The sequence below is a fragment of the Pteronotus mesoamericanus genome, unplaced genomic scaffold (assembly GCF_021234165.1).
Source record: "Pteronotus mesoamericanus isolate MK-2021 breed Mesoamerican mustached bat unplaced genomic scaffold, CSHL_Meso_final contig_100, whole genome shotgun sequence".
Taxonomy (NCBI): domain Eukaryota; kingdom Metazoa; phylum Chordata; class Mammalia; order Chiroptera; family Mormoopidae; genus Pteronotus; species Pteronotus mesoamericanus.
Genome location: NW_026554999.1, coordinates 16,290,260 through 16,315,984, shown reverse-complemented (window position 1 = coordinate 16,315,984; position 25,725 = coordinate 16,290,260). Strand labels below are relative to the sequence as shown.

General features: G+C 34.8%; 1 protein-coding gene across 9 annotated transcripts in view; it reads left to right on the top strand.

Annotated features, from left to right (window-relative positions):
* MYO9A (myosin IXA) overlaps nt 1-25,725 on the top strand; it is a 290,265-nt gene that overhangs the window by 191,319 nt on the left and 73,221 nt on the right. For 5 of the 9 annotated variants that reach the window (XM_054562050.1, XM_054561867.1, XM_054562131.1 and 2 more), the window contains 9 exons: nt 8,012-8,134; nt 8,388-8,468; nt 10,143-10,253; nt 11,126-11,248; nt 13,018-13,167; nt 13,978-14,300; nt 14,869-16,464; nt 19,451-19,550; nt 20,065-20,277. In XM_054562050.1, coding sequence (XP_054418025.1) covers nt 8,012-8,134; nt 8,388-8,468; nt 10,143-10,253; nt 11,126-11,248; nt 13,018-13,167; nt 13,978-14,300; nt 14,869-16,464; nt 19,451-19,550; nt 20,065-20,277 — 2,820 coding nt within the window. The remainder of the gene's footprint in view (nt 1-8,011; nt 8,135-8,387; nt 8,469-10,142; nt 10,254-11,125; nt 11,249-13,017; nt 13,168-13,977; nt 14,301-14,868; nt 16,465-19,450; nt 19,551-20,064; nt 20,278-25,725) is intronic. The other 4 variants (XM_054561989.1, XM_054561940.1, XM_054562278.1 and 1 more) reach the window with 2 other exon arrangements.

Here is a 25,725-nt window from a genome sequence, read left to right as displayed (position 1 = left end):
TCTTAGGTTTCCAAAGAAAATTTAATGCACTGGTGATGTGATTTCAGGTAGTGATAAATATTGTTTTAACCTACAAATCACAAATTTGTCATTCATTTATAATGATATTCTTATCTTGAAAATATTTTATATAGAGAAAAAGAGAGGAGATCATATTTGTTCATAAACATCTTTATCAGTTAATTTGTCTTTATTTTTCCTTCACCCTCTGTAGTCCTTTAGTATTTTGAATGTCACCTCTGGGCCTATGTATTTTCACTGTCCTGTTCACTTTCCTCAAATGCGTGACTTCTCCTTAAACTTCATATGATAGCCAACATGAATATGTTGGATACTTCTGAAGTAAGTAATTCCATTTAATCATCAATCAGAGGAATCTCATCTATTTCTTTTTTAAATTAAATGTAGCTCATTTTTTGTTTATTTCTATGTTTTATTGATTCAAATGCATACATTTAATATTTGAGAGACAACATAGCCTGTGAGAGTATAGACTTTGGAGTTAAACTGATCTATATTCAAATTATGGATCTGTTACTTGCTCTGTGGTTTTTGGAGTCCTCTAACTTGTCTTTACCTCTGTAATGCAGGGGATAATATATGTTAGAATTAGAGATATGTGTTTGGTACATGCATAGTTAGCAATCAATATATAATAATATTTTTCTTCATATTTCCCTTTTGAACATTTAGAACTGAATTTGTGGCTTAACTGTATACATACGTATATGCATGATATATGGTTTCTTTAGGAACCGTATTCATTTTACTTTCAGATGCTTATTTAAATATGCTTCAATTAATACATGGTTTGCTTGTTTCTTTCAGTTTATGCAGATCAAGGCAAGACCAGTATATATTACTAAAAATTAAAGTGGCAGATCTTATATCCTCGTTGACTGTTGTCCTTTGCTGAACAAGATATTTCTATTGCTATAAAGTTAGTTTTATATATGTTGTGGAAAGAAGCAAGAGAAGTAGAGATAATCTGAGATTGTTTTTTCGCTCTTTGGTGAAATCTGCAGCCTCTTTCGTATCTTACTATATGAAGCATTGCTGCATGCATCCGTACATCTTTCATGGCTGCTGGAAATAAGATTCAGTCACCAGTATTCAGGGTACCTCTAGCACCTCATTTTATTGAGATAGGGAGGATTTAGAATGCTTTATTTTTACAGCAATTCTGAACACTTAAAATACAAGCAAATATTTAACAAATACAACCTTCAACAGCCCGTAGCCCTCTGTTATTATAGCTCTCTTCTGGTAGTACTTTACTTTTTCCCTCCTAAAATTTATTCCACTCATAACTTGAAGCTGTCACTTCTATTAAATCTACTTTACTAACATGCCCTATCTTTTAATTTCCAATCTTTTACTGACAGTTGCCCTCTTGTACATTTTTACCTTGACACCCTGCTCCTCTCTCATACTTGATGCCCAAAATGATTTTAGTGTGTCACTTCCCTACTAAATCTTTGGTCACTTGGGCTCAAGATGTAAAGTTAATTTTAGTCCCCTTTGACATGAGCAGTATCTTCTTTTTAAAAAAATAATTAAAATTTTTTAAAAATTATAGTTAATATAGAATATTATTTTAGTTTCAGCTATACGAGTAGTGATTCAACATTTGTATACCTTACAAAGTAGTCCTGATAAGTCTAGGACCCATCTGACACCATACCTAGTTATTAGAGTATTATTGACTATATTGTCTGCACTTTTCATCCCTGTGACTGCTTTTATAACTGGCAATTTGTATATCTTATTCCCTTCTTTTTCGTTCATTCCTCCCTCCACCTTTTGGCAGCCATCAGAATGTTCTCTGTATATAGAGTTTGTTTCTGTTTTGTTTATTCACTTATTTTTTATGATCTTACATATAAGCAAAATCATATAGTATTTGTTCTTCTCTGTCTAGGCTTATTTCACTTAGCATAATACCTTCCAGGTCCATCCAATTTTTTGCGTATGGCAAGATTTAATTCTTCTTTATGGCTGAGTAATACTCAATTGTATGTATGTGCCACCTCTTCTTTATCCATTTATCTATTGATATCTATTGATGATCACTGTGGTTGCTTCCATATGTTGGCTCTTGTAAATAATGTTTAATCTTTGCTTCTATAACACCTTGCGCAGCAAGGAGTAAATAGTAGTTTGTTAAAAATGAGATGATTAATTCAGCTGAATACACTAAACAGTGACAATGAAATTAAGAAAGGAATAAAGTAGATAATGAACAGAAAACCTAAGAAAAAAATTAGCTCCATTTTTCTTTTCTGCTAGACCTCTGTTCCTCAGTCCAGTTCATGGTTTTGCCACATTGTGCTACTCTGTTGTAGCTGCCATGCAACTGGATTCCCCTTTCTCTTGCCCTTTTAGCCTCTTGTTCTCCACCTTGTTCTGTGTTGCTTTGTCTCCCCCTTTTCCCTTGCCCTATTTTGTCTGCTTCATAAGTCTTAATAACCTTCAAGTTACCATTTTTTTAATGTCCTGGTAGCCTGTTTCTCTGTACTTGAATGCAGTGTATTCCTAGTACATAATTAGAACAGAGCCTGATCTGTAGTAATCACTCTGAATATTTGTTGATTGACCTGATCATGGTAGTTTTATAGGTAGAAGTCTGGTCTCCAGTTGCTGAGGAAACATTACTCAAAAATCATTAGTTGCTAACTATTCATTCATTCAACAAAGCTAATATTTATTGAATACCTACTCTGTACCAGACGCTGTTTTAGGCATTAAGGGTATGGGGATGAGCAGTCTAGTCACAGTCCTTGCTTTCCTTTAGTTATCTTCTAGATCTTCTAGAGAAAAAAAAATGCAAGTAAGCAAATAAGTGAAAAGATAATTAGATGGCATTATGTGCAAAGAGGAAAATGATATGACATGTTGACTTAGAGGTGAGCTATCACAGCCCAGGCCAGTGTGGCTCAGTTGGTTGGGTGTCATCCCTCGAACCAAAAGGTCTGTGGGTTGATTGCCGGTCAGGGCACATACCTGGGTTGCAGGTTCAATCCCCAGTTTGGGCAGAAGGCAGCCAGTTGATGTTTCTCTCACATCAATGTTTCTCCCTCTATTTCTCCCTCTCTTTCCCCCTCTCTAAAATCAAAAACTTAAAAAAAAAAAATGAAGATGGGCTACTTTTGGAGTAAACAAGAACTTCATGAGAAAATTTTGAGCATTTAAGTTATAAGTTGAATGCCAAGAAAAATCCATCCACATAAAGATCTAGCTAGAGAGTATTTTAAACAAATGAAAAAGTTAGAAAGAATTTTATGTACTGATACAGGTGGTGTTTTTAAAAATACTTAGAAACTTATAGCAAGCAGTTAAATTTCCACTTTCCACTTAAATTCCTTGAAGGAAAGGACTTTAAAAAAAATAGTTATTTGTATTTTCCTCTGTCAATGTGAGGCCTCTCACATAGTGACAAATGTTTATTAATTTATTTTACTATCACTTTAGATATAGTTTACAAAATGAAACCATTGTCTCCCAGGTCTTTTTCTTAGAAGTATCTTAAATGTTTGGGGAAATTATTTGAGGTTTCAGTGCTAATTTGTTTTTACTGATGGGTAAACTGTAGAATTATTCTAATTAGTCTTGGATAGTATGTAAAATTATTTCCTTAATATACAATGAATTTTCCTGTAAGAATTGAAAAATGCTAATAAAAAACTCCTCCAAAATTCACCACACACACACCATTTTATATATATGTTATTATTTTATGATTTTTTTTGTCAGTAGTATTTGCAAATATTTATCCATCTGAGAAATACAGGTTTATGTGTTTTCTTTTTTAAAATTGAATTTATTGGGGTAACACTGGTTAATAAAATAATGTATTGTTTCAGGTATGTAATTCTTTAATACATCAATTATATATTGATCCCAAGACAAGTCTCTTTCCATCACCATTCATCCCTTCATACCTTCTTTTACCTCCCTCAGCTTCTTTCCCTCTTGTTATGACGGTTTTTTGAACAATATAGTACTCAGTTATGTGGATGAAGCATACTTTATGAAGAGAATTCTGAACAAATGCGTATCTCTGTTCATAATTTTTTTATTTTTTGAAGTACTTTATCAGAATTAGCATGCAGATCTTACTCAACAATTTCCTTAAATAACTGTCTAAAAGCAACATTACTAAAAATGAAATAAAAAAATAAAAATAAAAGTGACATTGCTTATTAGGAAGGTAATACTGATTTACATTCTTAAGAACAGTACATGTGTTCTCCTGTTTCCTCAAATCCCCATGAATGTTGGATTTTGTCAGTCTTTGCTGCATTTGTCAATCTGATGTGCAGAAAATCTCTTTGAAAGAAAATGTTTCTTTGCTTACAAGTGAGATTGAATGATTGTCATTATGTTGTTATTTATACTTTATTTGCAAATTGCATATTCAGGTCTCATTTATTATCAAGGGACGTATTTTTTAAAACATTTCTTACAATTCTTATATACAGGTAATGAGTCATCATTGTTGGAAATATTTTTTCTTAGTTTCACTTATTTAAATATGTATTGTATTTGTTGCTGCTTGAAAGTTTTTATTTTTTAATGTTTATATTGTCAAAATTAATATTTTTAGACTTAAATTTATTGTGCCTTTAACTCAACCTCATGCTCCTCATAAAGTAAAACTTCTACTACTTTTTCAATAACTGTATAAGTTCTACATCTACATAGATACATTTTTTTATTGACATACAGTCAATGATTGGCTAAAAATGCTCCCACAAGAACTTGCATTAGAGATGGTGGCATAGGTAAAACTGCCTCCTTGCACAGCCACATCAGAATTGCAACTAAGCTATAGAACAACCATCATTCAGAACTGTCAGAAAATCAGATGACTGGAAGTCCTACAATTACGAAATTGAGACTGGTAAGAAGGGTGCAGATGAAGAACAAGTTGATCCCACACTCGTGTGGCAGATAAAAATCAGAAGGGACATCTCAGGAGCAAGGGGTCCCAGCCCCACAACAGGCTCCCCAGCCCAGGGTTCCAGTGAAGGGAGATAAATCTCCATAACTTCTGTCTGTAAAAACCAGCCAAGGTTGAGGCTGTGGAACAGAAACTGTTGGACTCCCTGGCAGTTTCTTAAAGGGCCTTCTCACAGGCTCACTCAGTCTCACATCTTCTGAGCTCCAGTGCTGGAGCAACAGATTGAAAGGCATCAGAGACATATGGGGAGGAACTGAATTGTCTACCATCATGACAAGAGCTGGAGGGGCAGCTTTCTCTCAGAAGGAGGGGCTGGCAGAGGTCATTGTGCCTTTTATGAGCCCTCCTCCAACAGAGCCACAAAGCTGCCATTATATCTGAGGACACCATATCTGAGACTCCATCAGCCTAGCTCACACTGTTTGCTCCACCCTGGTGATTCCCTGAGGCCATGTCCCACCCAGCATTCAGGCCCACCCAAGCTGTTTCCAGTGGCTTTTCCATATGAATGGCTTGTCTTGGCCCATGCTTTAGATTTTCCTAAATTCTCTCAACAAGCAGCATCTGGCATCAAAATGCTGTACACCTCTCTTTAAGATGCCTGAGGCCTGGCACCTGCAGCAACCGGCTTTGGTTCACAGCTTGGCCTCTCCTGAGTACTTCCAAGCCCAGCACAAGTAGCAGCCATCTGCAGATTGTTTTGTAGCTAATGTGTAACCCTAGACAGAACACAGGCGGTGGGTGACTTTGTATGTGCCAACGGCAATCAAGGATCAACTGCAAGAGGAAGGTTTACAGAACCCACACAGTGGGCACACCTTCAGGACCCAGCTTGGGTAATAGGGGTGGCTGTGCTACTGGACCCAACAGGATACCTACTACATTAAGCCACTCTGTCAAGCCTGGGAGACATAGCAGTGCTACCTTATACATAAAAACAAACACAGGGAGACTGCCAAAATGAGGAAACAAAGAAACATGCCCTGAATGAAAGAACAGAAGAAAACTCCAGAAAAGAACTAAACAAAATGGAGACAGGCAGTCTATCAAAAGCTGCTAAGTTCAAAACACTGACTATATGGATGCTCAAGGAACTTAATGAGGCCCTCAGCAGCATAAAAAAGATCAAGTCAGAAACGAAGGATATACTGATTAAAATAAAGAACAATATATGGGGAAGCAACAGAGTGAATGAAGCCCAGAATCAAATCAGCAATTTTGAATATAAGGAGGTCAAAAACAACCAATCAGAACAGCAAGAAGAAAAAAATTTAAAAAAAATGAGGACAGTTAAAGGACTTCAAGTGTTCCAACATTCACATTATAGGGGTGCCAGAAGGAGTAAAAGGAGAAGAGAAAGAGAAGGAGAAGAGAAAGAGCAAGAAATTAGAAATCTATTTGAAAAAATAATGATAGAAAACTTCCCTAACTTAGTGACAGAAATAGACATGCAAGTCCAGGAAGCACAGAGAGTCTCTAACAAGATGGATCTGAAGAGGCCCATGCCAAGACATCATAATTAAAATGCCGAAGGTTAAGTATAAAGAGAGAATCTTAAAAGCAGCAAGAGAAAAGCAGTTAATTACCTGCAAGGGAACTCTTACAAGACTGTCAGCTGATTTCTCAAAAGAAACTTGGCAGGCTAGAAGGGATTGGCAAGAGATATTCAAAGTGATGAAGAGCAAGGACCTACAACCAAGATTATCCTGCTCAGCAAAGCTATCATTTAGAATCTAAGGGCAGATGAAGAGATTCCCAGACCAGAAAAAGCTAAAGGAGCTCATCATCAACAAACCAGTATTATATGAAACATTAAAGGGTCTTCTATAAGGAGGAGAAGATCAAAATATGAACAATAAAATGGCAGTAAATACATATCTATCAACAATTTAATCTAAAAAACAAAATAAACAGAACAGAAACAGAATCATAAATAGAGGTCATTTTGATGGTTGCCAGATGGGAGGGGGTCAGGGTGTTGGGTAAAAATGGTGAAGGGATTAATAAGTACAAATTGGCAGATACAGAATAGTAATGGGGATGTAAAGTATAGCATAGGGAATAGTAGCCAAAGTACATATATGCAGGACCCATGGGTGTGGACAATGGTACGGGGATAGTCTGAGGGAGTGAGGGGGGCTGAGTGGAGGGGGACGAAAGGGGAAAATTTGTGAAAACTAATAGCATAAACAATAAATTAGAATTTTTAAAAAGTTGCCATGCACTTCATTAATATTTTATTTTTTATTGTTTAGTTGCTTTATGTATAACTTTGCTCTTATTAAGATTATAAGTAGCGCATCAGGATGAAGGTTGATAGGGACTGTATTTTCTTTTTTCTGTGTTTATGGCATATCTGATGTAACCCTGGGATTGAATTTAATTCGTCTCTATAAATTAGGGTTCAGTTGCAGTTAACAGTAGTTACTGTAGCTGTTTTTATGTACTTAATTCGGAGAGATGCTTACAAAAATCATTAGAGGTGTTAGAGTTTCAGAGTATTAAAATAACAGTGCAGAACTGACCGGAGCTGTCTTCAGAAAGTTGTAGCTGCTGCTTCCAGGTTAGTTCAGGATTCAGGAAGGAGCTCCTGCAACTGTTGGCTCCAGGGCTAAAGTACCTTTAGTAGAGTAACAGTGACAGCAGAAATGCCCTGCACTCTGCCTCTGAGCACTCAAAAAGGTAGTATCTGGATATTTCGAAAACTGAAGTGCTTTTGTGTACATGCTTGCCAGCAGAAACAGAGGGTACTGGCTAAAGCCTCTGCTTCCTTATGCCTTCCCAGTTTCATGTATGGGAGTTTAATTGATAATCTTAAATCACTTCCAGAGCCTGAGGTGCAAGAGAGTTTAGGAAAAGTAGTTTTCTTTTTAGATTGAGAGCTTCTGCAGGAAAGCAGGAGGAGGGTAGAATGAATGTTGAATATCAATCTCCTGTATTTGCCACAGTCATTACACATAGGAAATAATGACTGGCTTCCAATTTTGTTTTTCCTCTTCTTAGTTCAATTTATGTGAAGAATTTGATTTTCCCTCCTCTCCTTTTCAGCACTTGCTAGAGGTGAATTCTTTAAAGCATCTGACAAGACTGACCCTGCAGGATCGCATTACCAAGTCCCTTCTTCATTTGCACAAGAAGAAGAAGCCTCCCAGCATCAGTGCTCAGTTTCAGGTTATTTCCTGTTTTACTTTTAACAAAGGGGAATCTGTTTCAATCAGATTAACATGGAAAGGTCAAAATGATTGGCAAGATACCTGAATGAGATACGATTCGTGTGATTAAAAAGCCAGGGTCATTTTGCTTTTCAGAAATAAACCTATTTCTGTGTATACCACTCATTTTTGCATATTTTGACAGCATTGTTTGTAAATTGTTACCTGTTTGGAATGGAAGAAAATGCTCATTATATTGCTTTGTATTGCAGGCCTCATTAAACAAGCTGATGGAGACACTTGGTCAAGCAGAACCATATTTTGTAAAATGCATTCGCTCTAATGCAGAAAAGGTAAATATGTCCTGTAAATGAGAGCTGCTCAGTTTACTTCAAACAAAGCTTTAAGTTCTTTCTAAGGACAGTAAGTGGACAGGAAGAGTTATCTATAATCTTTTTTAAGGAAAATAGTATTTCATATTTTCTATGGATATCTTTATTGTTCTTGATTTAGCATCTATTAGAATTTGAGAAGCAAATATCTGTTTGTATACAGAATTAAAGAGATAGAGAGTACTCACTTCCATGGAATGGCACCAATCTCATTAAGCTTGTATTGCAATAGTATCTAGTACTTGGCTATTCTCATTTGATCATAAAAAAGAGTTTTATGCAACTTTTGTTACCATGAGATTAATTCCTCTTGTTTGTATGACTTTAAAGAACTGGTGTGGCATTTTTCATGTGTGTAGATTCTTATCTTTATAAAATAAGAAAGATACTATGGAATTCTTGATTCCTTCCTGTTTTCTATGACATTTCCCCTAATTAGAGGCTTGCATAATATATCTAATAAGTGTAAACATTTATCATCTTTCTTTATATACATTGTAGGAAAAAATAGTTCCCAGCCTGAACAGCTAAAATGTGTAGGAATTATGTTCAGTTTTCTTAATTCTTAAGAAGCATCCTCCAACTCTGCTTGTCTATAAGTTTTTTGACTTTAGACAAGTTACCCTTTCTGTGGCTTAAATATTTTCATTCATGTAAGATCGTACTGTATTTATAGGACTTTTAGTGTTTTGTGAGTATATGTGAGCTAATACTTGTAACATACTTAGCACGTACCTAGCCCATACTGTGTGGTTAGTAAATGTAGCTATTTTAAGTGACTAAAAAGGAAACTATTTTATTTATAGTTAAAAAGAAAGTTTGAGTCCCTATTATTAATTGAGACATTGCTATATGAAGAGTTCAATTAATGAAGTATTTCAGAGTATAAAAAAAGTAATAAATAAATACCAACTATTACTATTATTATTTAACATAAGTTGTCCATTGACATTTTTTCCTTGACAGCTAGCTGGTATGCCCCATCTGTTTGCAGGAAAATGTTTGGGATGGTCTTAGGGAATCATTGAAAACAGTATTTAGAGTAAATAGGGAGAAATATCAGAAGCTCCAGATACATCTTGTTTTGGATATTTGAAAACATGCGTACTGAGATACCTAGGAGTGACTGGGTATTGTGAATAGTAAGGAGTGACTCCCATTGGCTTCTTCTCTATCAATGCCTGAATCTGGTAGCTCTCAGTTAACTATGGCAACTGGTAAAGTGGGACAGATGGTTTCTGAGTGAGATTATAGATAAACTTGTAATTAAAAGCAAAAATATGGACATTCTTGACCATATGTAAGTAGACTGGTCTTGTTACATATTTCATAATGACTATTGTGTAGTCTTCTCTTTGGGCAACTACATTCCTTTTGAGCTTTGAAAGCCCTCTCCCTCTTTAACTAGAGAAGCCTGAAAACCTGGTTTCTCTTTTTTTCTTAGGGTCAGGCAGTCAGAACTTTTCTGAAGCTACCGGCTGGGGAAGTAAGATTGTCCTGTCACCTTTGCTGTATCTTAGACAACCTTCAGTCAATTCCTAGATAGTCAAACGTTAATTATACTTACAAAACAAACATTAATTTGGAGATCTATTCCTCTTGGTTAATTTTTTTTTTCTTTTTACTTTGTTTTAGCTGCCATTAAGGTTCAATGATGCCTTGGTACTTAGACAACTTCGGTATACTGGGATGCTGGAGACAGTTCGAATTCGCCAGTCAGGGTACAGCTGCAAATACTCTTTCCAGGTATACTTTTATAGTGATCTTTAAATATGTATGCACATCAAGTAACTTATTCCTGTCTTATTTTCTATTTGGGGCTCACTTTTTATTTGTCTTAATTCTTCCTTTCATTCCGTCTTTTGTATACAGAATTAAAGAGATAGAGAGTACTTACTTCCTTTGAATGGCACCAGTCTCATTAAGCTTGTGTTGTAATAGTATCTAGTACTTGGCTATTCTCATTTGATCTGCATGTTTCCTAATACTAAATTTACTCATAATGTTGGAATTCTTCACGCTAATTGTTTCAATAATTGAAATAGTTCAATCAGAACTGTCTAGTTCAAAAGAAACAATTCCATCTTTTTGCTAAAGTTTTCTCAGCAGAATTTTCTTTTATAGGAAACTGCCAGCAAGGTTCATAGTTATTCTCATCAGCTGCTGCTACTATGGGTATAGAAATTATATTGAAGCTTTTCAGCAGCTGAGCAAGCCTTTGAAACTGTTAACTAAGAGGGGAAGCTTCATTCTCAGTTATATCCTGTAATGACTGCCACCTTTGCTTATTTTTCTGCTAAAAATTTCTGATTCTTGTTAAATAACTTTTTCTTTGGTTTTTAATACAGCTTTCTCAAAAGTAATGCTTAGTTTCTGCTCTCCTTTTCTTCTCGCATTCCCCTTTAATAACAAGATACTATGTAGACCTCACTGTCCTCCCATTTTATAAATTAACCTTTTGTAATACTTTAAGTTAATAAGTGCTTCTTTATTGGTTTCATCCTATTTAAAAGAATGTGAAAAGGATTAATAAAAGGGTAGTTAGCTAGTTAAAGTTTAGGATCTTGTTTATATATCATTCTCTTGGGACTTTGTAACATTTTCTTTTCATTTTTTAGGATTTTGTGAGCCACTTCCATGTACTTCTTCCTCAAAATATTATTCCATCCAAATTTAACATTCAGGATTTCTTCAGGAAAATAAATATTAATCCAGACAATTATCAAGTTGGAAAATCAATGGTAAATATATATACAGCCCTTGTCGAAATTGAATGTATTTTTGAATTTAAATAATAATGGCTTATGCGAATGTTATATAAAAACATAGTGTACCAGATGTCATAAGAAAAAAAAATAATATAATCAATATTAAAGAGCTTCTGGTGAATTCACTAGTTCTACCTAAAATTTTAACTGCTTAAAAACCATCTCTTCCTAGTCTTCTACTGTAATTTCCAACTCTACTTGCCCAAAGTCACTTTTTCCTGATTTACTTGCTTTTCTTAATTTGTCACCTACTCTTTCTTCATCCTTCTTCTAGGTTCTTAGGCTAGAAACCATAATCATATTTGGCTTACCCTTCACTTTAATTCTTTTACAAAGTTCTGGGGTTTGTTTTTTTTCCTTGCAAATGATTCTCACATCTCTCCCTTTTTCTCCATTACTATTGCTTCCATATTAGCTCTGTTTCTTTACCTCTCACTTATATTCTTCTTATAGTAAACAGATTTCTCATCTGGTTCCAGTCTATTTGTCATTCTATTTAACTCACTCTACCCATTGTATCAAAATCAACATCTTAATATACTTCTTTCTTTATGTTGGTTTTCTGCTCAATAATAATCCCCTGATAACCTCATTAAATTTAAAAATCTTTCTCTTTTTCCAGAACCTTCATATTGTGTTTTTAAACTATTTAATATCTTCATTGTGAAGATTAAGTGTTTCATTGTCTCCTGTATGTGCTTTTATCATTATTTCCAACTCTTTGTTTTCTCTAGGTCGGGGGGCCCTCTGTCTCTTATCCGTATTAGTTTACTGTTTTCCTCTTTGGGTATCTAATATCTGTGTGCTCTTTTTAAAAATATTTTATTTTTGACAAAAATGATAGGTGATGGATATGTTAATTAGTTTGATTGTGGTAATCATTTCACGATGTATACATACATCAAAACATCATATTATACACCTTAAGTATATACAGTTTTTAACATCTACTTGCTCTTAAAGATGAGAGCCAATCCTGTTTCCTAAGGGACCATGTCTAAGTTATCTTTGTATCCTCCTAAAATCCTACAGATTTTTTTTTAATGGAATGGAGGAGTAAATAAATAAACTGATTAATAGCTTTGGGCAGCAAGAAGCCTTTGATGCAGATTGGGTTTCAAAAAGACTTATTCATGTTGTGATCAAACTTGAAGATATGTGTGTGGTTCTCTACTTTTTTCCACCCTACTCCAACATCCTTGAAAAATATGACATACTACCAGTAATACATTGACTTATGATGGTGGTGAATTTCCCAAGAGAATAATATATCCTAACCTCTGGCACTGGGATTTTTGTACACATGCGTACTTTCGTATAACCCTTTCTATATTCTAATGTCTTCTTTCCATTTTGAAAATGACTGCTTTGGATAAATTGATAGAAACATCAGTACTGCTTTTACATATCTGACACTGTATTTGTTCCTTCCTAAAAATGCTTTTCACAGAAGGGATGATTCATGAAATAAATTTCTCATTTCTTTCATTTTTAAAAATAATTTCTTTTTATTTATTGATGTTAGAGAGAGGAAGGGAGGGAGAGAGGGTGAGACAGAGAGAGTAACATCAGTTCGTTATTCCACTTATTCATGCATTCATTGGTTGCTGCTTGTATGTGCCCTGATGAGGGATCAAACCCGCAACTTTGACATATCTGAATGACACTCTAAGCATCTGAGCTACTCTGCCAGGATTCATTGCTTCTTAAACTGTATTTTTCATCTTTCTTCCTTCTGGTAGGTGTTCCTAAAGGAGCAGGAACGACAGCACCTACAAGATCTACTTCACCAAGAGGTCCTTCGCAGAATCATATTGTTACAACGATGGTTTAGGGTCTTGCTGTGCAGGCAGCATTTCCTCCATCTGAGACAGGCATCGGTTATCATCCAGGTGGGAGGCAAAGGATTCCTTGCATAAGATTGACTAGTTTATTTGGCTTTTTTTTTTTTAGTAACCATAACTATTTTAGTATGAAATAAGAATGTAAATTTATTCAGAGATATGAATGTGTCCTACTCATTTTTGAACTGTTTATAGCACTGAAAAGATTACCTGGCATGTAATAATAAATGATTAATAAATATCAATGGAACTGAATTGAATTCAAATGTATAGTTATAATAGCTTGTGAGGTATGATTAGGGACAAAGAAGTATGTGCCTTAATTTTTGTTGACATAGTTATATTTAATAGTTTTCAAATGATATTTGAGAGTTATACTTACATTGTTGTTCTATACTCATCTTGGTTTATAGTTACCTTATTTTATATTTATCTGTTTTATTTTCTCCATCATCAACTTATATGATAGCTGTTTCCATAGGACCTTTGTGTTTGTGTAAGAAAATCTTTAATATTTTAATTTCTGAAATGTGTTTATGTTGACCTCAAAATCCATTACTTTTGGCAAATTGCAGAATAGTTTGTAATTTGTTAAAATTAATTTGCAGGGCATGAAAGCATCAAAAAATTTAAATTATTAAGTTCTATAATTAATTTTATTGAGGTTATGTAACCTAAAATACTTGTTTTAAATGAGCATATCAAGAAAAGAAAAAAATTTTAGTCACCCACTCTTTAGCTGTTTGGCCACTTACCCTTTAATTAAGACATAGGAAATTTATTTTTTTTTTCTTTTTCTGTGAAAATGTGGTATAAGATATGACAGCAGTTTCTATTACTACTTTGTCTTTCCCATAGCGATTCTGGAGGAATTACCTAAATCAGAAGCAAGTTGTCAGAGATGCAGCTGTGCAAAAGGATGCTTTAGTTATAGCTAGTGCAGCTACTCTTCTCCAAGCTTCTTGGCGTGCTCACTTAGAGAGGCAGCGGTATTTGGAGCTCCGGACTGCAGCCATCATTATCCAGCAGAGATGGAGGGAGCACTATAGGCGGAAGCACATGGCTGCTATTTGTATACAGGCAAAATGGAAAGGCTACAGGGAAAGTAAGAGGTATCAAGAACAAAGAAACAAAATTATCCATTTACAATCAATATGTAGAGGATTCAGAGCAAGACAGAGGTAATCTTTGTTGTTACAGTAATTCTTCTCTCTGCTCAAGTACGTTATTTATACCTCTGTTCTAACATTTGCCTAACTTGTATTAGAATTGGTTACATGCAATTTGTCTTCTCTACTAAACTGTGATACTCGTAGCAATTTTAACCTACACTGTGTGATGTATAATAGAAGCTAAATAAGTGTTTATTGAATTAAATTGGATTGAACACCTGTGTGGTCTATGGTTATGACTGCTAAGAGTTAACTTTTACATTAGGTTGAATCTTTAAAAATTGGCAGTATTCAACTGTTTTTTATCTTTAGAAACTTTAATTTTATTTTTAAGATTTACCTTAACATAAGGATATTATTAAATGAGAGCTTTACTTCTGATTTATTTTTTTTAGTAGAATGCCCAACTAGGAATAATACATTTAATTAAATATAATCTCACTCATGGAAATAGAATTATGAAATGTGCATCTAAGTTAGTTTGAGAAAGATATAACAAAAAAATTTTGGGACTATTCTCTCTAGTGGTAACCAAGACATAGATCTAACGTACTTTTTCTTTTTAATTTTTATATAGATTTAAAGCTTTAAAAGAACAAAAACTAAAAGAAACAAAACTAGAGCTTGGATATATGAATATTGAGCCGTATGGATCTGTGAAAATTCAGGGTTCAGACCCTTCGGAATGGGAGGATTGTTCCTTTGACAGCAGAGTAAAAGCCATAGAGGACTGTAAATCTGTGATAGAGAGTAATCAGAATAGTTTAGTGGACTGCTGGAAGGAGTCCCCAAACAAACGACAGGAGAGAGCCAGAAGCCAAAGTGGTATGGACTTGCAGGAAGATGTAATTGTAAGAGAGAGACCCAAGTCCTTGGAGGATCTCCACCAGAAAAAAGTAGGTCGCGCCAAAAGAGAAAGTCGGAGAATGAGAGAATTAGAACAAGCTATATTTAGTTTAGAATTGCTGAAAGTTCGTTCTCTTGGTGGTGTGTCTCCTTCAGAAGAACGCAGATGGTCAACCGAACTGATGCCCGAAGGCCTCCAGTCCCTTCAGAGTACTCCTGATAGTGAAAGCTCTCAAGGAAGCTTGGAACTTCTGAGCTATGAGGAAAGCCAAAAGTGCAAACTAGAATCTGTAATTTTAGACGAAGGAGACTTGCAGTTTCTCTCACCTAAGATATCTAGCAGTAGAAAATTTGATTCACAGGACAATGCCCTTAGTGCCTCAAGTGAGACTAATTGTACATTGATTCAAAAGGGGTCACCCTCTGAATCAGTGCACTTGAAGAATGGGACTATGAAGGAAAAACTAGCTTGCACTTCTGAATCTATTACCTGTAAGCCACCACTGAGAGACTCCTTTATCTCCAGTAGTCTGCCTACATTTTTTTATATTCCCCAACAAGACCCACTGAAAACAAGTTCCCAACTAGACACAAGTATCCAGAGAAACAAACTAATGGAAAGTGAAGAAACACTCCCAACCCTTACTTTGGGTATCAGCAGGGAAGCCAGAAAGTATCACTTCTCAGGAGAAAATCAAGTTGTTGCTTCTTGGAATACAGATTCTTCTAATACTGTGCTTAAGAAGTTGGAAAAGTTGAACACTGAGAAGGAAAAAAGGCAAAAGCAATTGCAGCAGCAGAATGAAAAAGAGATGATGGAACAGATTCGTCAGCAAACAGATATTTTAGAGAGGGAGCGTAAAGCTTTCAAGACAATTGAAAAACCAAGAATTGGGGGGTCTTTCCCTGTATCATCTTTCCGTCAATCAAAGCAAAGTGTAGAGAGGCCATCGTCTCTCCTCATCCTCAATACCCCAAATAAGGAAGAATCTGATGTACTAGGGCCTCCATCAGTAACTGTAAAAGATGCAGCTCTTGCCCCAAAAGACAGTTCTTCTGCTCACTTACCCCTGCAGGATCAACCTGTCTTCCTGTTCTTTGAAAGAAAAGGAGGCCCATGTCAATCTAGTACTGTCAATGAATTACCCAAGACAGACAGAGTGTGCACCCAACTGAATGTAGCCTGTAAACTCTCTAATAATCACGTTTCAAAAAAAGAACACTTTAGACCAACTCAGGCTTATGGCCACAAATCTAATGACCATCCCAGAGGGGGAACTACTGGAGCCATTTTCTTCACACCAAAGGAACATAAGAGTATTCCCCAGTAAGTGAAATGTTTATTGTTTTGAATGTATAAATGGAAAACTTTTTGGAGAATTTTATAGGCATGCATCAGATATTTAGGGTTGAGTTCCAGACTACTGCAGCAAAGTGAGTACCACAATAAAATGAGTCATAACCTTTTTACTGATGGAATATCTTGCCTTTAATTTTTAAAAGTTGCCTGTATTAAGGTGCCTTCATCAGCCTCAACTCTTTGTATGGGTGCTACTCAAATTAGCCATGTTCTCTGTATAAAAATGTTGACTCCACCAGCCACTTGAAATTGGTTATAATCATATCCTAAGAATCTTTGACTAAGCACAGATAGCAGATTGTGGTTCTTTCCCATTAAGTAAGAAGGCATTTTTGAAGAGCAATACAGTGCGAGTAAACATAGGCTTTCAGCAAATGCTGGTTGCCCTACAGCTGTTAGGTGTAGCAGTCCAAGCTTGCTGGTTTCAGCCTTTAAAGTTAATGTGCTTTGTTACAGCTGATGGCCTATGTTTTGTTCTTTATTAAGTTATTTATACTTTTTTTGTGGTAGAAAACATAATTTACTATCTTAACTATTTTAAATATACAGTGTGGTAGTGTTAACTATATGCACATTGTCATTCAGTAGATCTCTAGAACTTTTTCATCTTGCATAAACAAACTCAATTGCCCATTGTACAACTCCCCTTTTTTTTCCTTTACCACAAACCCCTAATACCCACCTCTCGGTTTTCTAAGAGTTTGACTATATTATATACCTCATGTAAGTGGAAAATTTTTACATTTTTAAGTTTTATTAACTAGTGATAGCTACAAGAAAAGTATTTTTTAAGTACATAAAAAAACAAATTTGATAAAATTTAAGATATTTGTATTAAGTCTTTTATATAGCAGATTCTTTCAGTTCTTGTGGGAGAATACCACTGTTTAAATGAAAGGGGAGGGCTATATTTTAGGGCTAAAGAAATTAAACTTCATATTAACTGTGAAATAACTTTTTTCTTATACTCTTAAGTTTTTAATCTTTCAGTCTTTAAAATTGTGTACAGATATTATAGGAACCCTTGTAAATGTGGACCAGACATCATTTGTATTTTATTTTTCCACTGAAGATTTCTATACAGTATTATAAAACATAGTTGGACTAAATGACAGATTGAGGTCCTATTTCTGCCCAATAGCCTAGAGAGTGCCCAGAAGTTCAAAGACTCTGTACAGCATATAAGCCCTTCAGAGTGTTAAAAACATATTTCCTGTGATTCTTATTAAGTTTAATGATATGCTCTGTGTGTGTGTGTGTGTGTGTGTGTGTGTGTGTGTGTGTGTGTGTAGAGTTGGACCCAAAAGTCTGCTTTGTAGAAGTATTACTTGTACATTTCAAAAAAGCATTAATCATCCTTGTGAATTGCTTTTTTAAATCAATTTTCCAAGATAAACAATCAAGTCTACTTGATTTAATTTGCTTTACCTCATTAAGATCTGCTTATCTTCAAAATCATTATATATTAGATTGTTTATGTGAAAGCTTTAGTAGAGATCAGACTTCAAGTCTCTCATTCCCTAAGTAATACTAGAAATTTTATCATTTTATAGAATTATAAATGTTGGTGTTCCTAAATTTACCTAGTCCCATTCTTACATATTGTAGATGAGCTCTTTGGCTCCCCAAGACATGAAATGACTTGTTTAAGGTCACATTAAATAGCTGGGACTAGAACCTGAGTTTCATCTTTAGGAATCAGCATTGGGTTTCATGATTAGGCAGTATCACCAGGTTAGCATTCTTTCTCTGCCATAGTGGGGATGAGTATATAGTTGTCTTCATCTGTTTCATGAGGGAGAACAAAAAGAAATGAAGAAATCTAAAGAAAATACTGTGCATTTAAAAGTTAGGGTGGTCAGGTGCTATCAGAGTCCTATTAATTGTTTCTATCTCGGAGAACAAATCAAAGGCTCAACTGTGGCAGGAGAGATTGTAATGGCCAAAAGGGAATCTTTTAGGACAAGCTAGGATTGCTAGGCTTGATCATACACTAGTCAAAAAGGAAGATCTCTGAAATGCCACCAGCTAGGAAAGATTGCCCTATCTTTGGGTTTGTTTAGGGATTATTATATAGGGCAAAGGACACGGTAACCTCTTATAGCTCTTAGTCCTTTATTTATAAAATTAAATGGAAGACTTTCAGTGATAGAGCAATTAGTCTGCCAACTTGTATCCTAAGTTGGTGCACAATAAACTTATAGGCCTGCTAAGGAGAGATTAGCAATATGTTGTTGATAAATTTTAAGACTTGTTGATAAATTTTAAGACTTGTGGCACTGAGTTAAGATAGGTAATTGGGACCATGAAAATGTAGGTTCTATTCAGATTTTCCTCAGATGCTGACACTCGTTTCTACACACTGTAATGGTAAAGCAATCACATCATGGGGTCATTCAAGCAAAATGAAATTTTCACAAGCTAACAGCATACCATCTGTATGGTTTGGAGCACACTTCTTTAAGCTTGATAACAACTTATATACTCATAGTGTTGATTTTATTCTGTACAATCTCAAGTTTTAAAACAAAGACAGTAGATGAAAGCTACAGAGAGATTTCAGAAAGAAAACTTGCTAACCAACAGGAATCATCTTAATACAAAGTAATGAGGTCCTTATCGTTGGTTGGCTACTTATCAGGTACTTTACAATGATTAGAGTAAAAGGCCCATTCTAGGTCTAATTTCCAAGTATTTGGGGAGTTGGTATTTTCCCTTTTCCCATTATTAAATCCATATCATTTTATGAACTAACTTCTGCTGCTACTACTATTAAACACATATCATCATAGTGGAATATGCCCAGTGTAACCAGGGCAGGGTCTCTAGTAATTCATTCATACATGTAAATCCTTGATAATAGTATTGATTAGGTATGCAGAAAACTTAGGGGGGTGTATTATTTTAGGAATGCTAGGAATTGAAATGTAATCCTGATTTTTTTTATCCTAAGCGTCAACAAGGAATCCTTAAACAGTGGAAATAATCAGCTCCGCAAACAAGATGAACCAACTTCGAAACCTGTAAAGTTAACTGGGCCGGGACAAAGAGAGGTAAGTGTGGAATTTTGTTTATCTATATTATATGCAAAATAGATGCACACTATTTTGGAAATTATTATTCTTTCAGATATAGCGTTTAATCTACCCATTACTCCCAAGAGTTTATAGAGAAAGAAGTTGTGAGTTAAGTCTGTTATACTTAGGGAGGTATAATTCAGGCAGGGAATGATGCCTAAAAACCAGATTGGATTTACAAAAAAGAAGTTGCTACAAAAAAAAAAAAAAAGACAATTTATGCAGGTGACTTTGGTGACTTATTATGGCAGTGAAAGATGACTTCCTTGGCTATGTAGATTTAGCTTCCATTCTCATCCTTTGTCCAGAGTAATGTATATAGATTGCTTCTGATTGTCTCTGTCACTTCTAGTGGAAATGGCATGGTGGGGTGGAGGGATATTACAAGAAAATCATGAGCTCTCTGATGTCTTTCATTGGCATCATCTCCCCCCTCCCAAAACCAAAAAGCAAAACATTGTTGTGTTATTTGTTTTATCATTTGGTCAAGCAGGTTGCCAGACCGGCCCATAAAAAGAAAGCTCGAATGGCGCGGACGCGCTCCGATTTCTTGACTAGAGGTACTTTTGCTGATGGGGAGGGGGATACAGAAGAAGATGATTACGATGACATTGAGCCCCTTCTCTCCCTTGACCAACCTTCTCACTCTGAGCTAGGGCCAGCACCCAGCCTGGGTCAGGCCTCTCACAGTGACTCCGAAATGGTAATTTTATAGCAATATAAGAAAAATAGGCAACAAGCAAATCTGATGGGAGTAGTCTTCACTAATCTAAAGCTAACCTTCACAGCTTCTTCCCCATATAACGGTTTGTACATGGGAAACCTCAGTGAACACAGCAAATAAGCTTCAATTTAATAAGACTGAGCAAAATAAAGAGCACTTTAACAGTGCATGTCAAATCATAAATTAGGCAACATTAAGGTTAACTTGGCACTGATGTAGAAATTTTCTGTGTTATATCTTGAAAAGTCTAGGACAGGAACCCTCAAATATTTTTTCAGTAACGGGCCATATGATAAACATTTTAGACTTTGAGGGTCATTCAATCTCTTTTGCAGCTCCTTAAGTCTGCCACCATAGAGTGAAAACAACCATAGACAGTAAGTTAACAAATGGGCATGGCTATGTTCCAATAAAATTATTTACAGAAACAGGCAATGGAGTCTATTTGACCTTTTGGCCATCGTTTCTGACCCTTCCCTGATCTAATGACTAGGGTATGTGTTAAAAAATCCAGTAGCTTTTAATTGAAATGGTATTCTCTTCTTTCTTTTTTGCCTTTAAACTTGCTTTCCCCTCAATTTTTCAGTAATAGGAAGTAAACATTAATTTTTAAAATTTAATTTAATGCACAATGCCAAAAATGTCTCCCTAGACCAACCTGGCTAAGTAGAACGTTTTGTACGTAATGTAAGCTTGTTTTAATCACAGATTATAACTTCGGAGTTAGGTTGGAATAAAACTGCACTTTTAACTAAGAACATAATTGTGTCTTCTTACCTCAAAAAAAATTAGGTATACATGTAGTTTGACAAGTATGAATGTATTTGTGGATATAAAGTGTTTGATTTTGGAATTGTCCCAGAAAATATATAATATCAGGACTCTGTGTATCTGATATGTACTAAAATATCACTGATAAAGTGGAGTGATATGCAGGTTATTTCCATCTGTACCCTTAGTTAACTCATATCTTTTTTTTTAAGGGAGGAAAATTTTAGGATGGTCTTATTTTGACTCATTAAATATTTTACCTTTAAACTGTTTTAAGCTATTGATTGTGCCAAAGATATAGTTAATTAAAATTTCTCCTATTATTTTCAGAATACTCTCATTTTCTTTATCTTTTGTTGGAGATAGACCCAGTTTTTAAATGACAATATTGACATTCTAAGAAAGAAAAAACATCATCACAGAAAAATGCACTACCAGTTCTCTAATTAGACAAATGTCATTACCCTGAACCAAACTGTAGGATTATAAAAGTTGGGGACAGTCTTGTATATCCATTAATAGAGCCAAATTCTTCTCTTCAGATAGGCTAAAATAACTTCATTTTGGAGATTCCCTGTTTTTGAGTCAAAAATAACAATACATATTCTTATATTATTATTAAAGATGAAATTATATAATCAAATAAATATTAATGAAAAGTGCTACTTAAATATATATTTTTAGTGTGAATAGGGAGCATACTGAATTTATTCTCTAAAGCATAAATGAATGTTTCACTTGTGGAAGAACTTAGCATTTGCAATTGCTGCCTTGTTCCTGAGAGTTTCCTTTGTTATAAACCTTAGTCCTTTTGGTGGTAGAATTCTTTCTCACTGAGAACTCTACTGAGATGAATGAACCAGGAATTTGGTCTTTCTCCTTGGAGCATTCAGCCCCTTTAAGGGTTCTAGCTGGTAGCCTCTGCCTATGATTCTGTTCACCTGCTTGACAGTTACTGCATGCCAGTAGTTATAGAACACCTTCCCCCCTCCCCACCCCGCTCTCCCAACCCTTCCCCGCAGTGTGTTAGTCATCTCTCCAGCTTTCTCACCGCCCTTCTGTTTCATTACTAGCTATTTTAGGAACAGGTGGTGGTGGTGGTTTCTGGTAGATACTTGCATGGAGAAGTTTTGCTTCCTAGAATGTACTGATACTTAGTGGGATTGGGGGTGGGAATGGTAGGGACAGTTTTAAAGTGTGTTTCTGTTTATCTTGAAAATATGCTGTGTTCTAATATTATCTGACATTGTGAAAATGAACAACAGTTGTTTGAAAATGAAATCTACTGAATTCTCACAATTGAGAGGTCTTCAGAATTTTAAATGGTCTTGATTTTCTGGGTACATGGATTTTAAAAACAGGACAGTTTTGTGGGATTTTTCTTTTCTGGGCAAAGTGATCCTTCACTGACTTTTGCTTAGAAGTGTGTCATTCAACATTGGATGAAGCCCTCTGACCCTTCTAGATGTGAAATATCTGATGAGATAGACAGTTATAAATTAATTACATGAAGGGAGTTTGATAAGCATTACCTCCTGAGTTGATGAATTGTTCATCAATTTTTAACTGGCTTTGGAGGAGTGGAGACAAGAGTAGTAGTTTCCCTCCTTAAGATTTTGGTGTTTTGTTTTGTTTTTCAATTTCCTACTTTTAACTCTTCCATTTGAATAAATGTTCAGTCACTGTTTGTTCCTCTCACTCAGTTCTTATACCCACTATGTAGACTTTTACCCAAGAAGAATGACACATTCTGCTAAGCAGTATTTTTAAGGTGGCTTTTATATAGTAATTTAGTCTCTCAATCTTCTGAATGATGAATTAGTAAAATCATTTCTATCCCTTATTTGTAGGATTCATATAGGTAACATTACAGTTTTCTCTGTATAGTTTCTTCTACCTTTCCCCAGAGTTAAACCAGTCACTTCTATGGGTATGATTCCCAAATAGCTATCCAGAATTTGTCTTCTTTATCTCTAGTATGATAAAACTAAATTTCTCATCCCCCTCCAAAAAAACCTGTTGTCACTTTTTATATTCCTATTTCTGTTTGTTATTCTCTGAGAGACTCTCCAATACTTAGCTGTGTTGAATTTTCCTTCATACTGATGTCCACTCCACAAAAAAACTGCCAGAAAAATCTGTTGATTAAGCAAGCCTAAGTTTATTAGCTTAATTAATAGTAAGTCAAAATCCACCTTCACTAGGTCTTAGTAATTTCTCAGAAAGGGGAAGTCAAGGGAGGATGTTTATAGGATTTTAGGACATAGACCAGTGATTTTGAAGTGGGTGTTGAAAGTCGGAAAACTAGTTGGTAGTGAACAAAGCCTATGACGGAAGAAGTTTAGATGGGTGGCCCCCAGACAATAGCCACACTGTTTAATACACTTAGTATTTATTTGTATATTTCATTCTCCCCCAAAAGTTACGGATAGTTTATAGCATTGGGACTCTGCTTCTTGAAGATTTCATAGACTTTCTCCATGAAGCTAATTGAGATTGGTACTTTTTTTGTGACATAATTTCTTCATAAGTTCCTTTATTTCTTCTAGTGAAATTGGTCTTTTAAGCTTTCTACCTAATGGGTCCAATTTTGGTAAACAGTTTTTTCTTATGAAATTATCCATTTCACCTAACTTTTTGGGTTTATTTGCATAAAGGTTTAGGAGTAAGTAGTATCTTATGACTTTTAAAAATTCTGTTTCAGTCGTTCCCTTTTTGTCATTTATTTTGTAGACTTGTGTTTTTTCCTTTTTTTAAGCTAGCAAGTCATTTGTTTTTTTAACTTTTTCCAAGTAACAGGATTTTGAATTCTTTATTATACCTGCTTTTCCCCCCATTCTCTTTTGATTCTGCTTTTACCTTTGTTATTTATCTGTGTTCTGTGTGCTTTCTTCTGGTTTATGTTTCTTACTTTTACAGCTTTTGAGTTGGGGATTGGAATAATTTATTTATTTTATTGATACAAGTTTTTAAGGCTACAAACTCTCCTCTGATCACTACTTCAGATGTATCTTATTTATTCTAATATGTAAAGATTTTTTTTAGAAAAATGTAATTTTAGTTTGTATTACTTTTTTTCACTGAGAACTTGTGTAATAAGTTGTTTTTTAGTTTTCAGAGGAAGAGCCATTTTGTTTTTTATGTATTAGTTTCTAGATTTATTACATTTTGATCAAAGGATATTTGTAATGTTTCTGTTTGATCAGATTTGTCAATATTATTGTTTACTTAATACATATATGATCAGTTTTTGTGAGCAGTACCATTTGCATTTGATGAGAAGGTACATTTTCTATTTAAAGTGTAAGATTTCAATACATATTCATAACCTCTACCTTACTGATTATGTTGTTTGTCTTCTATATTTTTACTTTCTGTACACTTGACCTATCTTACAAAGAGAGAATGTTGTGTTAAAGATTCTTATTGTTAATTGTGGCTTTTAGTATTAAAAAATATGTCTTTTGTGCCTTAGCTGCTGTGGCTCAGTTGGTTGGAGCATTGTCTCATTGTCCCATCAACTGAAAGGTCATAGGTTCAATTCCCAGTCAGTGTACATGCCTAGGTTTGCGGGTTCAGTCTGTTTGGGGAATATGCGAGAGGCAACCAATCAGTGTTTCTCTCTTACATCGATGCTTCTCTCTACCTCTCCCTTCCTCTCTAAAATCAATAAGCATGTCCTTGGGTGACAATTTAAAAAAAAAAGAACGTCTTTTGTCCCATTCCATACCTTTTGCTTGAATTCTGCTCAATAGTAATATCACAGCCTCTATTTTCTAATTATTTCTATTTGCTCAGAATACTTTTGGTCATCCTCTTATTTTTAGCCATTCTACATCCTTTTGTTTCAGATGTGTGTTTCCTACACAGCTATAGTTTGGTCCTGCTTTGTTAGCCAAATTAAAATTTTCTCCCTTTGATAGAGTTAAATATGTTCATCTTTATTGGTATAACTGATAGATTCAGTCTCAACTCTTAAAATTTTCAGTTTTAACAATTCAAGATGGTTTCTATTGGTAAGGCCATCGTCAGGCAGGCTAAGGAGAAGACATTATGACTGTAGAAAAGGAAATACTAGGAGATGACTTGAATAGGTAATGAAATTCTCTGCTTCAAATTGCATTGTCTTTGAAAGGGCATATTGTGAACAAATGGCACAGGAATTGCCAATTGAAATTCAGGTCCAAGCTTGATAGCCATGTGAATTGTTTATAATTTAGACTGTTAGTGGTGATAATTTTTTTATTCTTTAGTCCTTTGGTTTTTCTTATCTTCCCATGTACTTGTTCTTTTAAATCCTGTACTGAATATAAGACTCTGTAATAGCAAGTTAAGCCGTAAAAATAAGGAGGTATGAAAGACCATACTTAGCATTCTATATTTATCAGATTCTTGATCTTTTGTCTGTGTGTTTAGATAGTTCTGACTTTTTTCTTTCCTTTCTACTTGATATTCTTTGTTAAACTGTCAGAAAACATGAGCTCATAGGTCCTATGTAGCATTTTCATTGATTTAAGTTCTCTTTACTTCAGATTGTTCTAGGCATTTAATAGAGTTTTTAATATGTTCTTTTATGTTGATAAATCTCTGAATAATAATAATGTATTTTTGTATGTTTTTAATAGGTGTAATTCTCAAAAAAATTCTATGGCCTGA